This window comes from Aspergillus sclerotioniger (genome assembly GCF_003184525.1).
Source record: "Aspergillus sclerotioniger CBS 115572 chromosome Unknown BO94scaffold_2, whole genome shotgun sequence".
In the NCBI taxonomy this organism is placed as follows: Eukaryota; Fungi; Ascomycota; class Eurotiomycetes; order Eurotiales; family Aspergillaceae; genus Aspergillus; species Aspergillus sclerotioniger.
In genome coordinates this window covers 574,906-591,172 of record NW_020290992.1, presented here as the reverse complement: position 1 = coordinate 591,172, position 16,267 = coordinate 574,906, and the positions used below count along the sequence as shown (strand labels likewise).

Sequence of the window (16,267 nt, the reverse complement as noted above, 5' to 3'; positions counted from 1 at the left end):
TACATATGTATCTAGGTACCTAGTAGATATGAACTCTCTCGATAAGGGGATGATCATCGAGGGAATTAGATGGATCATGGATGAGATGATAAGAGCGGGTGGGGGAAAGCTGTCATTGAGATGTAGGTGCTAGGTATTGTGGTGTGTAAGTAGGTAGGGGTTTTAGGGGGTGGAGTGGGTGGTTCGGTTTGTATGGTGGGTTAGGTAGGTAGGGATAGAGTGCATAATTGATGTATATATACTTATGTACGGGCTATATTTACTAGGCACTAGGAATATGAAGGGATGTACTAATTACCCCACGGGTCAGGTTCATTGCGTATTCAGTGCATGTATGTATGATATACTGTTATAGGAGATAGATGAACTTGCTTTGTAGAGTAGTGGTTTGTTGGGATGATGGCAATTAAGCCACTGGAAGGGAATTTGGATTCTGGCCACTCTGCTGGTCGGGTTCTCGACTGTTGTCCACTTCAATGTGCTCCGTCTGCTTCTGATACTGGCAGGAAGGAAGCTCCTTGCAGGCCTCCAGGCTGCGGAGTGATGCGATACTCTGATTGGGAAGGAACCGCCCCAACCACGGCCCTTTAGCCCGTGACCCGAGGTCTGTGTGTCCGAGGCCACCGCCCGTCCTGATTGGCGGCTTTCCGAACGAATCGGCAAGGCGGGATTTCCACTCACGCAGCTTAGACTCTTCCTCTCCCGTCTGCTGCTGACCATCGCCTGAGCACAGCTCCCCTACTACTTTGGTACTTAAGTAGTACATTACGATGAGGAAAAGATGATATGACCTCTTCTCCAGTGGTTCACTGGATTATCGAACTCGTCAGAGGCGGTCAGACAGCATTTTGCCCCAGCCGTCCCCAGGGTTCGTTGGTTTACTGAGTCGTCATCACATCATCGGGGCCCCGTCTTGCCCTGTGGTCGAACGGGAGACGACGTCACTGACGGGTGGGTGTTGGTTGGTTGCCACCCCTGATGGATGAATCTTATCCTATGATTCCTGGGCGTTGTCGCACAGAAAGACAATGGCGCACCTCAGTGAGGAGGGCAGTTGCCAAGGCAGTCGGGCTGCAGAAGAGGAGCCATGTGGATTCGACGGAATGGAAGTTCTAGAAGATGAGGTGTCTGCCTGGCACGGCCAGACTCGGCAGGTTGCACTGGTCCTGACTCGTTGCTCCTCTGTCCGTCGTGGCCTGGTGGCTGGCGATCGACGGCATTCCCCAGGGTTCGTGAGTTTAACGGTGAAGGGGAGAAAAAAAAAGTTAAAAAAAAAAAAATCAAAAGGAAGAATATTACAGTACCCAAGGGCAACCAACGACTCAGTGTGTGGACTTTGTTGATGTCATCTATTTGGTTTCAATGGTTCCAGGGTTGTTCATCCGCCAACGCCCCTCCTTTCCTCCCCTCCGTCCCCTCTGTCTCCTCCTCATTTTAATAATAATAATTCAAGCCATTAATCTAACCGGCTGAGCCAGGTCCTCCCCGAGGCGGACTTGAATAATAAAAATGGAAACGCGCCAGGAAATTAATCATCCCTCCAGCGCCCGGCTAAAGCGCCAAGACCCGCCCGGGAAATTCTAGAAGTCCAACTGAGCTGGCCATGAGCTAATGAGATCCTTTGCTTAAGCGTCATGGGCTCCACTCTCTCCGCTCACTTTATCTCTTCTCGGTCGCCTTTTTTTTTTTTAATTTTTCTATTTTTCATTTTTAATTTACCCTTGGGCTGCTCCATTTCTTCGTAGTCATTTGTATTCTTCCGGTCGGGTCTGTGTTCGACTCTCACTACTCTCTGTCAGACCCAGACACAGTTCCCTGCGAGAAGCGAGTGGTTTGTGCCTCCACCGGTTCCTCCTCGGGTGTGGTGAGTACAGTAGTACGATGCAAGTCTTTTTTCCTTTTTTTTTTTTTTTCCTTTGCCTTCTTTCCTTTTATCTCTCTCTCTCTGTGTGTGTGTGTGTGTTGTCTTCAATAGTAGGGCTAGACTACTAGGGGTGACAACTAACTAGGTCATTACTTAGGCATAATAATCTGTAGTAATTAATCACTTTGCAGCTTTCCCCCTCCGGGTTTTCCCCCCGGGTTAAGAGACTACATAGTACTACTGTACTAGTATGATGGTGGCTCCCTTGGATTCGATCGAGGTTCTAGTCGGATTCCTTACATCGGTCAGCCGAATACGGGTAACCAACGAGCTAGACTCAGGCCGGACAGCCAGATGCAAGAGCAAGGAAGTGGGGGACGGCCGATCGTACCTCGACACGGAACGAAAGGCGAATCGCCGACGACAACTAGTCCGACTGGAATCTGTTCAGCTCCGGAGCACCACCGTCACTAGTCAGAGTGGTCGATAGCACCATACTTACTTCCCTAGATAGCAGTAGATTGCATTCTGCGATCGTCTCCATCCTATCGGAATCCTGAAACCCCTCGAGGGCCAGCTGTTGAGCTGATTGCGTGTGAGCACTGACAGTAGCTGGCTGCTACTAGTAGTTCTACTAGGTAATAATACCAGCTAGTATGGAAAGCAAGTACTAGGTATGTAGTAATATAGTAAGTAATACCAATGGTAAGACAAGCTGACGAGTGACGACGACGCCCGCCTGCCGCCGTGCCGCGACCTTCTGGAAGACTGGCAGAAATGCAGCAACCCAAAAGCTAAAAGCACCTTCTTGCTGGGGGGCCCAAAGAAAAGGTCGAAACCTTCTTGACCCTGGCTGGACAGCGCTAGAACTGACGAGCCAAGTAAGTAGTAGACATCCCATCCATCTACTACCTATCTACTAGTTGTCTAGTTCGAGGCTTCTTCGTTCATGTCAGTTCGTCTGTCACGGTCTGTCAAAAAAAAAGCATCCTAAGCACGACTCCATCCTCTGGTTCACCTGGCGATCTTGCTGGGGAATCGAAGATTCGATCCTCCTCCGCCGCATTGCCCCAAGCACCACCACCATCTTTCCCTCCTTCTCCCTCCTCCTCCTCCCTCTTCTTTCCCTCTCCCTCTCTCTTACTCTCTCACTCTCACTCGTGCTCTCTCTCGGTCTCGGTCTTCTCTCCTTCTCGATTCCTTTCCCACCCCCGGTCTTTCTCTTTTTCTTCCTTTCTCTCATCTACTATCTACTCTACTCAACTACTTGACTACTACTACTCCGTACTTGGACTTACTTTCCTCTTCATTTTCATTTTCTTGCTACTAGCTCCCTTCCATCTTCACACTTCTCTCCCACTGTTTGCCATTCGCACTCATCCGGGGTTCTCACTTACACGCTCTCGTTCCCTAACTTTCCCTTGTCTCCTTGTTACCCCAGTCCTTCTCCGACCACCACTTACCACTGCCACTGCCACTACTACCACCACCACCAACCAGACTACCAGTCCACCACAATCTACTCCATCCCCTCGAATTCCGGAGCGGTTCACTGGGGACCGTTTTACCTAATCCTCTGCCACCCACCAGCCCAGACCCGACCCGGTCCAACCAAGCCAGCCTCACCCACCCGTGCGGCCCCTTCGCCCTCTTCTCCCGATCGATCTTCTTCCTCTCCACCCTCTCATCTCAGTCTCGTGTCATCTTTTCTCCGTCTGGCCGTGTCGGTGGCCCACCATGACGCCCTAAGCCGTCGTCCTTCTTGGGTCGCGAATTTCGTCGCTCTCATCTAGCCGAACTCTCGCATGCGCCGCGATCTCGCTGCCTCCCCGTCGGGTCGATTTCACTCAGGCGCCATCTCTCCCCGTGGGTGACGAAGTGACCACCACCACCGGAGGAGGAACCACCACCTCTATCACCACCACCCCCCAATTGACCTACCTCCGGCCTTTTTTTCTTCGCCATTTATATTTCTTTTCTTCCTTCCGCTGGACTCTCTTCAGAAACTGTGAGTGAACAAGCTTGTGTGTGTTTGCGTGGGCAAGTGCGTGGGTATGCAGGTGTGGCGATCGCAGCCAACCGCCGTCTGGAGGCGTGCATGCGGTACCGTGCAAAAGCACCCGATTGTCTCAGAAAGGTTTTTGGCTGGTCCTGCACCGCGCACCCCCCGCAGGAAGGACCATCGCTCATTCTCCTGCTGGACGGCTGCAGCCAACAAACACATTGTTCAACGTGCGCCCCAGACGGCGTTTCGTCGCTGTCGCTGATCTGCTTCGCTGGTCACTGCACTTCTCGTTTGCTAGTTGCTGTCGTCGCTTGCATACCCTGCAGGCCGTTGCTTCCAGGCTCCGGACTCGCTGACACCGTCTAGAAACCAATTTAGAATCCAACTGTATAACGTCACCGATCGCAAGTCCCTCCTTTGTCCAACTTCTCAACGCTCCTTCGCTTCCCTTTGTACCGTCTACCGGCCGTTCGCTTCTCCCTGAGATCTCTCGACTCTCCTCCACCTGTATTGCCACACTTATAAACCATATGAACCCGAGTTCGGACCGGCTAGGCTGCTATTTCTTCGTCTCCTTACACCTCCGTTATTATCTCGAGACTTGACAGTTGGAGTGGAGAACCCCTGGATGATGGGTGTTTCAAATCCAACCGACACCATGGATCGTTTCGACTGCTCCGCCATCTATATCGACCATCGCGTACGATCAGAACGTTGGGTGTATCAAGGTACGCCCGAGACCCCGGCAGGCGCAACGTCGGATTCTGGAGTTATCGAGGAGCCGGAATCGCTGTCGTCGGACGTTCAAGTCCTGTTAGGAGTATGTAAACGCATATATCTCTGCCAAGCCGGAACCTCTATCGCGACCAAATTAGCGGAGCTAAGCGACGGCGCTCATACTCGCTGCACGCCCATCTTCGTGTTCTTCGATGTTGATATCCATGGCGAGGAAGCTGCCCTGCATCGTCGCCGAGCCAGCCGTGGCTCGTGGGCCGATGTATCGCCTCCCTCGCCAGCATCCCTGCGTCGGGGATTCACCTTTACCTCACAATGGGAAGGGGCATACGACTTGAAGTTACTCTCGGGGTTGTCGGCCGATATCCAAGTCCAAGATTGCCCCAATGTGATCATTCCCGTCGCTGTCTTGCGCTCTCCGTTCGCCGACCCCACTAGCGCCTCCCCTGTCGAACAGCCTCGTATTCCATCTCTCCCCGAACCCCAACACATCTCCAAATGTCTGGATGCGGGTGCAGTCGACGTTCTAGTAACCCCGCTGGACAGCTGTAGAGCACAAGCTCTGGTTGTCCAGGCCTATCGGACTCGTAAGACGGCTCTCCGAGAACAGTCGCGCTTTCTTTCGCGAAAGAAACTGCGCAAACACTCATGGGTGGGTGTCCATGACGAGCAGCCATATGCGTACCTCCGAGAAGCCATGGTTTCCAAGCTCATGCGGGGCATCTGCAATCCTGAAGAGGTGATTGAGGAATTCCAAGACCGCGAACTAGACGTTCGGCCCGACCGCGCGGATTTTGTCAGAGAACACATTGGGAAATGGAGTTTTACCGCCCATGAGTTTTCGGACGACGAACTGGTATTGGCCGCGTTCGAAATGCTGCAGCATGCTTTGACTGATCCGGCGCTGGAGCAATGGCAGTTATTGCCCGGTAAGTGAATCAGACGGATCCTTTTGGTGTTTGAGGTTCAGCTAACGAGGGGATCTTACTTTTTAGGCGAACTCCGGACATTTCTCCTCGCTTGTCGTGCGTCTTACAACTCCTTTGTTCTCTACCACAACTTCCGACACGCGATCGATGTGTTGCAGTCGGTCTTCTGTTTCCTTCTCCACATCGGCGCCCTCCCCTCCTACGGGTCTGCGGGCCCCACGATTGACACCAAATGCCCGATCGCATCTCTCCTCACACCATTCGATACCCTCACCCTACTGATATCAGCCATTGGCCATGACGTCGGCCATCCCGGCGTGAACAACTTCTTTCTGGTGAAGCTGAATGCCCCGCTGGCCCAGCTGTATAACGACAACTCTGTTCTGGAAGCATTCCACTGCGCCGCCTTTTCCCAGATTCTGCGCCGCTACTGGCCGACGGCGTTCCGCGATCGGCAACTGCGCAAGCTTCTGATCAGCTCCATTTTGGCCACGGACATGGGCGTTCACCAGAAGTTCATGGAACGACTGGGATCGCTTCAGGAGAAGTTCCACGAGAACAAGCGTACGACGGACGGGTGGAAACCCCAGGATTTAGACCTGTATAAGACGCTGCTGTGTGGTCTGCTGATCAAGTGTGCCGACATCAGTAATGTGGCGCGCCCGTGGGAGGTTGCGGAGAAGTGGACCCAGATCCTGCAGGAGGAATTCGCCAATCAGGGCGAGATGGAAAAGGAGGTTGGGATGGAGACTGCGCTGTTTGGCGGTCCACCCGAACTGGGGAATGTGTACAAGCTTGCCACCAGCCAGATTGGATTCATGTCGATCTTCGCCCTGCCGCTCTTCGAGGGCGTGTCGGATATCCTCCCCGACCTGAAGTTCACGGTCGAGCATATCCGAAGCAACCAGTCCAAATGGCATTTTCTCGCCGACATGGAGAAAAACCGGCAAACGTTGCAGGCTGATCTTCGTCCAGACGACTTGGTGTCGCCCCGCACTCAGAGCCCCATTCCAAGTTTGAAGGGACTCCACGCGCCGCTAGCCATCAATAGTTCCAACACGCCCCTCCGGTCATCCTTTCCCACCAGCGAACCTGCCAGCCGGCAGTCGACCCCGGATGATTACTTTGGGGCCGCGGCGACGCCCTTGGGTTCGGACGAGGCGCCCAGTGATTATAATGAGAATACCATCAGCCCGGTCGTCTCACCGGACACTCCGGGCCCGTCCATGGACATCACTGGGTACCAGTTGCCGCCGGAGGAGGCTGTCTCGCGCCGGTCTTCCGGCGTCATTCCTGAGGGAGACACCGACTCTCCATCCGCACGCCCGAGTGACGCCCTGGACGATTCCTCCGACGCGAATCGGACTCCGAGCGACCCAACCGCCCTGGCAGCCGCCCTCCTCGCCAACGGATCCACTGCGGGGAACGGCGACACGTCGGGTCGCTCCAGCGGGCGCAACAGCTCCGTGGAAGGCCGACCAAGCAGCTCGCGTTATGGGTTGCCTAGCGGTCGACGCCATCATGCGAACACGGCTTCGTCGGGGCGCACATCGGGGCCGTCGAATTCGCAACGGAACAGTTGCACGCGCACGCACAGCGTCAGCACCTACAGTAACAACATGACCCCGATCTCGCCGTCAACGAATGCAACCAGCTTCCTCAGCGTGGACAGCGACGAAAAGAACTTGCCTCGGGAAAGCATCAGCCGGAGTGATCAAGGCGAATGGGACCGTGCCAACAACATCCGGCCGGCCACGTCCAACCATGAGCCGGCCATTGCGGCGTACCCTAGCGCGCGCCGCAATTCCGACCCGCACAGCTACGATGCTGGCAAGCACCGCATGGCGGTCTCGCCAGTGGGGACTGGGACGGGCAGCTCTGCTCAATCCACGACGACGACTGGAAGCATGAAACACGAGGGGCATGGGCCCCGCTGGGATGAGCATGGGCCTGGGGAGCACGCTCCCCCGCGTAAGCTGCCGAAACGCCGGAGTCGACTACGGTTGGCTTTCTGGAAGCGGCGCACCCATCACTCGCATCAGCATGAACTGAGTGGCGAGACGTGACGGCACGGATGTTTTTTTTTGATTTCAGTTTCTGTTTTCTCGTTTGATCGATTCAAGGTGTTCCTGGCGGGTTGGATTCACGTGTGAGCAAAACGAGGGGACCGGATAATGGGCTCATGAATGGGAACATTCAGCTGACGACTCGGATTTATGATGGATTGCATGATTTGACGACCGGCTCGGCGGATATTGCTTGATCTCCGGCGAGCCGACTTTCTTCTTCTTCTTTATTATCTTACTTTCATCTCCTACGTGGAACACATTATTTCATATTGTCATTACCATACAGAGGCGGGCAGGATGGGGCACTTAGAGACGGGGCGTGGACAGGCGTTTCGGATGAGGCGGCCACAGGCAGGACTGTACCTTTTACCAATCCGAGTATGGGTTTGTGCATTTGTCTATGTGTGAATTGATCAACTCGACTACTTGATACATATATAAGATTATTGACACTCTTCACATTTTTCCTTTTCCTTTTCCTCTCCCTTGTTCTGTTCCTTCTGCACTTGATTCTCCTGATCCTTCACTGCACCTGCTTTCAACGCCCGATCCGTATGTCCCAAATCCCTTCCAGGATCTACCACATTCCTCACCAAACTCTTAAGCACTTTGACTTCTAAAAACACACCCAGATTAGCATACCGCCGTAATACCACCGTAACCCCCCACCCCAACACACCTACACACATGCCCACCAAAGAATGAAAAAAAGAAAGTAAAATAAGATCACATACCAGGAAACCCCCCATTCGTCTTCCTATCCCATAGAACCGTCGACGTGATAGACACGTCACCTTCCATTTCCTCTGCCTTCTTTCCCTCCTTATCCTCCTGGGCTTCCGAAGAAGATTGAGAAGAAGAGGTAGGGACAGGATGATAAATAGTAACTGTAAACACGCCCCCTGTTTCCGGGACGAGAGCCACTTCCCCGAGTTGGGTGGTGAATGTTGAGAGGAGTTCTTGGGCGAACTGTGTTTTTTTATATAGTGTTAGGTGAGTGGTTGGTTGATTGGTTGGATGGATGTTTGTTTGTTTGGGAGGGGAGGGTAAAGGTGTGTTGGATTGATACTAGGTGGGTGGATGGATGGATGGAGGGGGACCGTGTGTATGTGTGTAAGTGTGTATGGGGCAGGGGATAAGGTGACGAAGGTGGGGGAGTAATAAGCAATAAGCAATAGGAAGAAGGTGGGTATAGGTAGTAGTAGTAGTAGTAGTAGTAGTAGTAGTGAAAAAGTCAAGGTATAAGGTATAAGGTAGGATAAGGTTGAGACAGGAACATACATATGCAGCGCGCAGCAACCATTTACATTGGGTGCAGTATTTGATGGTGATGCGGGGGAGGGTGTTGTGGAAGATATCCGATTCGGGGACCGTAGTGCTGGTAGCACTGGTGGTGGGTGGCTGAGCTGTCATTTTCGGTCTGCTTTTCTTGGTCCTTTCTCTCTAGTCGTGGGTGCTGATGGGGGGAGGGGGGGGTGGTATGTTGTTGCGGGGTGTGGTGGTGTGGTGGGTTGTGAAATGCTGAATAGAGATGAGGGGATTGGATGATGTCAGCGGGTGGATGTGCTGGTGCAGGTGGCAGCTGTCTATCTATTCTCCGAAATGAATCATGCATATGATCGGATCTGATTAATTAACCAATCGCCAATGCACCCTCGATATCTCTCAAGCGGAGATTCCATCCGCAGCTAGACTCACATCTGCAGAGTTAAATATAACCTTCACTAATTAACTAAACCCCGTGAATCTATGCTACAAGAACCGGGCATCCTCCCGTCGCTGGTTATACGTTTTTTTCCCCAATCCGTCCGAATCACTGCTAAACAAAGGAAAGATGGTCCAATAAAATCACTACAAGGAAAATGACACTTGTCGAGCACTTCCTCGACAAGAAAGAAAAAAAAAGTGGAAGCCCACGGGGAGCTGTCGCACGTCTCGAGGCAAATCACGACCAGTCCAATTTGTGCGGCCGCTCCCACGGCCAGTATCCCGAAGTTCATGCAGGTCCAGCGCGCTCCTTCGGTGGTGTCATCCGGGGTCTTTTCGTCGCGGGCAGGCTGGCAGTCGGAGCACCGAGCGGTGGACGGTGGGCGTTCCATGGGTCCAAGGTATGGTGACAGAGAATTAGATAGTAGAAGGGTAGAGAAGAAAAGTCATCGCAAGAGGGGATATAAAAGCGCCGACGGACTGATGGCGGCTATCAGTCCGTCCGAATCAAAAGACGTGGAAAGGTCATGAGCCCATTACATGACCGTGCAGCACCCTCCCTGCTGCTGGGGGGCGTATGGGTCCTCACGCTTGTCGACCTGCGACCGTCAGTGACTTCCTCGAGGGTGGAAGGACAAAACATGGGAGAGTCGCATACCTGGCCCCATACGGATGGTACCATGAAATCGCGTGTGTTGTTGCAGTAGTTGATCAATCTGCGGGAAACGATGGGGGTGAGTAACACGCGGTGGCTGGAGAGGCGAGTGTGGGAGGGCAGCCCAGCCGGAACTTACGACAGGGCGGCCTCGGACACCTTGACACGAGGCCGGTCGAGGTCCTCCTTCAAACGGGCGTTAAGCTCGGTCAGACGGCGGTACTTGAGATCGGCCACACTCTGCTTCTTATTCTTGACATCACCCCCGATCGGAGCTCGTAGGCAGGCATCTTGGCGACGGTCGGAACGGGACGAAACGTGCGAGGCCGGGAAGTTAATCGATGGAGGTGGAGGGCGACGCGACGATGGGTCGGGCGGCAGCAGCGTAGGAGGAAGAAGCTGGGGGTGGGTGGAGAAGAGGCGATGTGATGTGTTGGATGGAGTGGTGGATTCAGCAGGATCGGTCGGGAGGCTCAGCTTAAGGTTCTTTCGCGCGTCGAGCCGGCAGGAAGCAAGGGGAACAGCAAAGGCCGGGCGGGAAAGGTGGGCGGGCGCGAAAAAAGGAGGAGGGGAGGGAGGAAGAGAGAGATAGAGAGAGAGAGAGAGGGAGGGAGGGAGGAGGGAGGGAGGGAGGGAGAGAATGTGGTGGGAACAGCGACCGGGGGGAAGAGAGGGAGGGAGGCAGGGCAGGCAAGTAATGGGGGTAAGGAATGAATGGAAGGATGGTGGAAGGACGGTGGATGAACTCGAGGAACAAGGTCGACGAACTGACAAAGAGGGAGGGAGGGAGAAAGGGAGAGCAGGAAGGGGAAAAAGAAAAGCGAGCGACTACTAACTGCTTGCTGCTGGACCGGGGGAAAAAAGAGGGAAAAGGGAAAAAGAGGGGGGGCGGATGAGCAGATGGATGGGAAAGGGAAAAAAAAGGGAAAAGGCTGACTTTGCGAAGAGTTAGTAACCTTTCTGTTAGTAGTTCCTTAGTAGTTTCTTAGGTTCCTTAGGAGAATTGCTAAGTAGCAGTACTACTACTACTACTAGAAAGCAGGAGGAGCGCTGGTCTGTGAGTAGTCGCAGGGAAATGAGAGGAGAACCCCCTGAGCGGATTGAAGATACCTCCAGGTCCCGTGCGTTTCTCCTCCAAGTTCCTCATGCAGTCAGCAAAAAGGCTGCCCCCAAGGCGTTCCTGATCAACATTATCATCATCATCATTCTTATCAAGGACTAAGTGGATGTCGTCATGCTTGTTTGGGTCATTTTCCAACCCATTGGTATCATGGCATTCGGTAGCATCCATCCTCGGCCTCACGTGGATCAATCACATCCGATCCATACCGTACCAGACCGTATGGGTCACGATCCCTCGAAACATCCGACCTCTTCTTCGGCTGTGTTGGCCGGGAATCCCGTCGCCTCACCATACCCATAATCATAATAGCATTGTATATCCACTGCAACGGTCGACAGATCAGACGAGCTTGGACGCGTTCTTCGCCTCCCGCCAGGTCCCAGGGATCGTCCCAACGTGTCAGCGCATCGCCCGTGAGTACGGAGCAGTGCCTACTCGGTATACCTCCCGGCATCCGTCAACCGTCAACCCCGTCCGGGTGGCGGCCAGAACCACCCCCCCCCCCTCCCCCCTTCGATGGGACTGCCCCCAGTAGAGATAACACACCAGGAATGGAAATCCAAATCATGATGGAGGATGATTTTACTTTGAATAATGTGGAGGCTTGACTTACCCCGTGAAAGGGGAACGGTCTCCCCCCAAACATCACGTGACTGTCATCGCTTAACCCAAAGTGGGAACGGCGGCGGCGGGAATTTTCGCGGGTTCGCACAACGACGACGCCTTCTTCCTCAACCGATTGATTGACTGACGTCCTGTCTGTCTTGGGTCTGTCTTCTCGCCGACCGTCGCGTGGCAGCCTTTCCATCTCCAGGCTCCTCTCGCCCTCGACTCCGCTGCCCGCCCGTCGTTGTGCGATCCGACTCCCTTCCCTCCCCCCCTCGACCTCCTCCCAGTCGAGTCCCTTGTGTGTCATCAGCCTATACGTGATCATTCATCGACGTCGCCGTATCACCCAACATGCCGCCTCCGCCTCACATCAAGCCTGAAAATGTCCTCAAGGTACGCCGTCCCGGCTGCGTGCCTCCTCCGAGAACATCTCCGATGCAGGACTGGAATATAAGAGTCAAACGGGATGGGGGAAAAAACAAATGCTGACTGGAATCTCGTCCGCAGAGGGCTCAGGAACTCATCGCCGTGGGCCAGGCCCCCGCCGCCCTCAACGTCCTTCACGAACATGTCACCTCCAAGCGGACGCGCAGCAGCCCCATCGTCTCCCTGGAGCCGGTGATGCTCCTGTTCGTCGAGCTGTGCGTCGATCTTCGCAAGGGCAAGGCCGCCAAGGATGGTCTCTACCAGTACAAGAACATCGCCCAGAACACCAACGTCGGAACGATCGAGGTAGGAGGAATTTTTTTCTTGGAAACACTACCGCCGCAGAATCTGACTTCTGCTTGTTTAGGTTGTCCTCAAGAAGTTCATCGAGCTCGCCGAGAAGAAGGTCACCGAGGCTCAGGCCAAGGCCGACGAGATCCAGTCCTCTCTCGAGTCTGCCGCCCCTTCCTCCAACGTCGAGGATCTGGAAGCCATCGAGACCCCTGAGACTATCTTGCTCGCCACCGTTTCCGGTGAGCAGTCTCGCGACCGTACTGACCGTGCCGTTGTCACCCCCTGGCTCAAGTTCCTCTGGGAGACCTACCGCACCGTTCTCGAGATCCTCAAGAACAATGCCCGCCTGGAGGTTATGTACCAGACCACCGCCCTGCAGGCTTTCCAGTTCTGTCTCAAGTACACCCGTAAGACCGAGTTCCGTCGTCTCTGCGAGTTGCTCCGCAACCATGTCCAGAACGCCGCCAAGTACTCCGCTCAGATGCACGCCATCAACCTCAGCGACCCGGACACCCTCCAGCGCCACTTGGATACTCGTTTCCAGCAGCTGAACGTCGCCGTCGAGTTGGAGCTGTGGCAGGAGGCCTTCCGCAGCATTGAGGACATCCACACCCTCCTCAGCCTGAGCAAGCGTCCCGCCAAGAACGTCATGATGGCGAACTACTACGAGAAGCTGGCCCGCATCTTCCTTGTCAGCGAGAACTACCTCTTCCACGCTGCTGCCTGGAGCCGCTACTACAACCTTCTCCGCCAGTCCGCCGCCACTCTGGCCGCCGGTCAGGGCACCAAGAAGGAGAACCCCTCTGTGACTGAGGCCGACATGACCAAGGCCGCCTCCTTCGTCCTGCTGTCCGCCCTGTCCATCCCCGTCATCAGCACCTCTCGCTCCCGCGGCGCCCTGGTGGATGTGGACGAGGTCCGCAAGAACAAGAACACCCGTCTCACCAACCTGTTGGGTATGGCCCAGGCCCCCACTCGTGCCGTTCTGTTCAAGGATGCCCTGAACAAGGGTATGCTGAAGCGCGCCCGCCCTGAGATCCGGGAGCTCTATAACATCCTCGAGGTGGACTTCCACCCTCTCTCCATCTGCAAGAAGATCACCCCCATCCTCAAGCAGATCGGTGCCGACCCCGAGATGGAGAAGTACGTTCTGCCTCTGCAGCAGGTCATTCTCACCCGTCTCTTCCAGCAGCTGTCCCAGGTCTACGAGTCCGTCGAGCTCAAGTTCGTTTACGAGCTTGCTCAGTTCCCCGACCCCTTCCAGATCACCCCCTCCATGATCGAGAAGTTCATCATGAACGGCTGCAAAAAGGGCGATCTCGCCATCCGTGTCGACCACACCGCCGGTGTCCTCACCTTCGATACCGATGTTTTCTCGTCCGCCAAGGCTCTGCACGCCGGCAGCGCCGCCGGATCCGCCGAGAGCGAGGTCGGCTCCGTTCAGCGTCTGCAGAACACCCCCGCTGAAATCGCTCGCCTACAGCTCACTCGCCTGGCCAAGACCCTGCACATCACCTGCATGTACGTCGACCCCTCGTACAACGAGGCCCGTCTGGAGGCCAAGCGTGCTGCCCACGCCCGCGCTGAGGCCGGTGCTGCCAAGGAGCACGAGGAGACTCTGGCGCGCCGTGTCGTCATCGAGAAGAAGAAGGAGGCCGCTACCGATGCTCTGCAGCGCAAGCAGCGCGAGGAGGAGACCCGCAAGCGTATCCGCACTCAGCAGCTCCAGGAAGCCGAGAAGCAGCGTCTGCTCGATGAGCAGCGCGAGCGTGAGAAGAAGCGTATCCAGGATGAGCAGGAGCGCATCCGCCAGCAGGAGCTCAAGAAGCAGCTGGAGGAGCTGAAGACCGGCGTCAAGGGTATTGACATCAGCGAGCTCGACCTGAGCGAGCTGGACGCCAACCGCCTCCGTGCCATGAAGCTGGCTCAGCTGGAGAAGGAGAAGAACGACCTCAACGACCGCGTCCGCACCACCGCCAAGCGTATTGACCACCTGGAGCGTGCCTTCCGTCGCGAGGAATTGAAGCACATCCCCGCCGACTATGAAGCCCAGAAGAAGAACGACATGGAACTCTACGAGGCCAGCAAGGCTGAGACCCTCAAGGAGGCCGAGGACAAGCACAAGGAGGCCGTTGCGCTCAAGCACCGTCTCAGCCGCCTGGTGCCCCAGTTCAATAGCTTCCGCAAGGAGGTCTCCGAGAAGCGCCACGAGGAGTTCGAGAAGCGCCGCAAGGCTGCTGAGCGTGACTTCGAGGCCAAGAAGAAGCAGCGTATCAAGGAGGTGCAGGAGCGCAGACGCCGTGAGAAGGCCGAGCGCGAGGAGGAAGAGCGCCGCCGCCAGGAGGAGGAAGAGCGCGCCAGACGCGAGGAGGAGGAGAGAGCCGCCAAGGAAGAGGAGCGTCGCCGCATCCTTACCGAGGAGAAGTCTAAGCGTGAGGAGGAGAGACGGTTAGTACTTCCCCAATACCGGCCGCAGTCTGCGATAGAACGTGTTGCTAATTCGCCTTTTAGGAGACTGGATGATCTTGCCGCCAAGCAGAAGCAGCGTGAGGAGGAAGCCGAAGCTCGCCGTGCCGCTCGCCGGACCGGTGCTCCTGAGCCCGAGCCTTCAGCTCCTGCTCCTCTGGAGCGCACTGAACGTACTGCTCCTCGTCTCAATCTTGCGCCTCGTACCGGTGGTGGCCCTAGCTGGAGAGAGCGTCAGGCCGCTAAGGAGGGCTCCGGCGCCGCCGCCCCTGCCCCCGCTGCCGCCGCTCCCGAGCCCGCCAGGGAGGAGCCCCAGCCGGCGCGCAGAACCGGTGGTGGTTACGTGCCCCCTCACCTCCGTTCGGGCTCTAACGCCGCTCCTGCTGCGCCTTCGACGGAGCGCTACGTTCCTCGCATGCGCGAGGCCGGCTCTTCCCAGCCCCCCTCCCGCACGCAGACGCCTGCCGAGAAGCCGGAGGAGTCCTCCAAGCCCGCCGCCGGCAAGTGGGTCCCCAGATGGAAGCAGCAGCAGGGTGGCCAGTAAACCCCCTGGGCCCCTAATCGCTTTGATGACATGAAAAAAGTTCTTGGGATGATGATGAAAGGGCGTGTGACTTGAGATGTCGATCTTCTTTTTTTCTCTCTTTCATTCTTTCCGTCCCGTTGACCTAGGACACCCACTACCCCCCCGTCATGTTCGCATAGTTTCCTCCTCTTCCTTAGCCTCAACCCGCTACGATTTCTTCTTCCTGTTCCTACGTCTTTAGTTGTTAGTCGATGAGCCTCGCAAGGAGATCAGGGGAAATGGGGTTGTAGTTAGTCCCCCTGTTTAATTTCTCTGGGCATGTCATGTCACTTTTTAACTTTTACCCGATCTCATGTTTTTGACAAAATGCATTTATTGCTTTCTTCCGGTTCATTACTCTATTTCCACTGTACCTTTTTAATCTCGTATTTCACATACATACTTCGTACTGTCAGGATGAATGAGTGTTGAGGACTTGGATAGTTCGCTGGTGCTTTTCCGCAACTATCCTTCTAAGTAGGTAGGTAGGGTATAGCAATGGGTATTATTACAGGAAGTGTAAAACGTAACAGGGACATTTCATTTCGTCTGTTTGTTTGTATGTATGTATGTATATGTATTCATACGATCGATCACACGCAGTAAATATGACTACTAGGATTTTATTAATCAGAAGGCAGAATCCGTTCTCGCTCGTTGTTTCCCTGACTGCCTTTGTCTTTCATTGAACTCAATCTAGTATGTAATAAGTAGGTAGATAGGTATCTATTTGTATTTGAAACTGATCATTTCACTTGAAACAGTAAGTGCAACAGATTACTCCGATGGGATGGGGAAACGGAAATGAGGAAAGTCAAAA

The 16,267-nt window shown here is 54.8% G+C and overlaps 4 protein-coding genes across 4 annotated transcripts; 2 read left to right on the top strand and 2 right to left on the bottom strand.

The window, feature by feature from the left end:
• Positions 1-4,527: 4,527 nt before the first annotated feature.
• On the top strand, positions 4,528-7,599 carry pdeB (3',5'-cyclic-nucleotide phosphodiesterase PDE2; the record flags this gene model as incomplete). Its single annotated transcript, XM_025613058.1, has 2 exons — positions 4,528-5,533; positions 5,600-7,599. 2 exons carry the CDS (start codon positions 4,528-4,530, stop codon positions 7,597-7,599), a joined length of 3,006 nt encoding a protein of 1,001 aa, XP_025472423.1.
• Positions 7,600-8,147: 548 nt separating this feature from the next.
• Positions 8,148-8,949, bottom strand: BO94DRAFT_422955 (SelT/SelW/SelH family protein; the record flags this gene model as incomplete). Its single annotated transcript, XM_025607420.1, has 4 exons — positions 8,148-8,218; positions 8,337-8,406; positions 8,491-8,571; positions 8,884-8,949. Coding segments are annotated over 4 exons (288 nt in total), but the record flags the coding sequence as incomplete, so codon positions are not given.
• Positions 8,950-9,845: 896 nt separating this feature from the next.
• Positions 9,846-10,254, bottom strand: BO94DRAFT_552524 (guanine nucleotide-binding protein subunit gamma; the record flags this gene model as incomplete). The annotated part of the gene is made up of 4 exons (XM_025613605.1): positions 9,846-9,908; positions 9,968-10,025; positions 10,104-10,204; positions 10,228-10,254. 4 exons carry the CDS (start codon positions 10,252-10,254, stop codon positions 9,846-9,848), a joined length of 249 nt encoding a protein of 82 aa, XP_025472421.1.
• A 1,581-nt stretch (positions 10,255-11,835) lies between these two features.
• On the top strand, positions 11,836-15,691 carry tif32 (putative eukaryotic translation initiation factor 3 subunit EifCa). The gene is made up of 4 exons (XM_025605660.1): positions 11,836-12,089; positions 12,204-12,428; positions 12,490-14,864; positions 14,928-15,691. The coding sequence occupies exons 1-4, from the start codon at positions 12,048-12,050 to the stop codon at positions 15,424-15,426; spliced, it is 3,141 nt and encodes a 1,046-aa protein (XP_025472420.1). The 5' UTR covers positions 11,836-12,047; the 3' UTR covers positions 15,427-15,691.
• Positions 15,692-16,267: the final 576 nt, after the last annotated feature.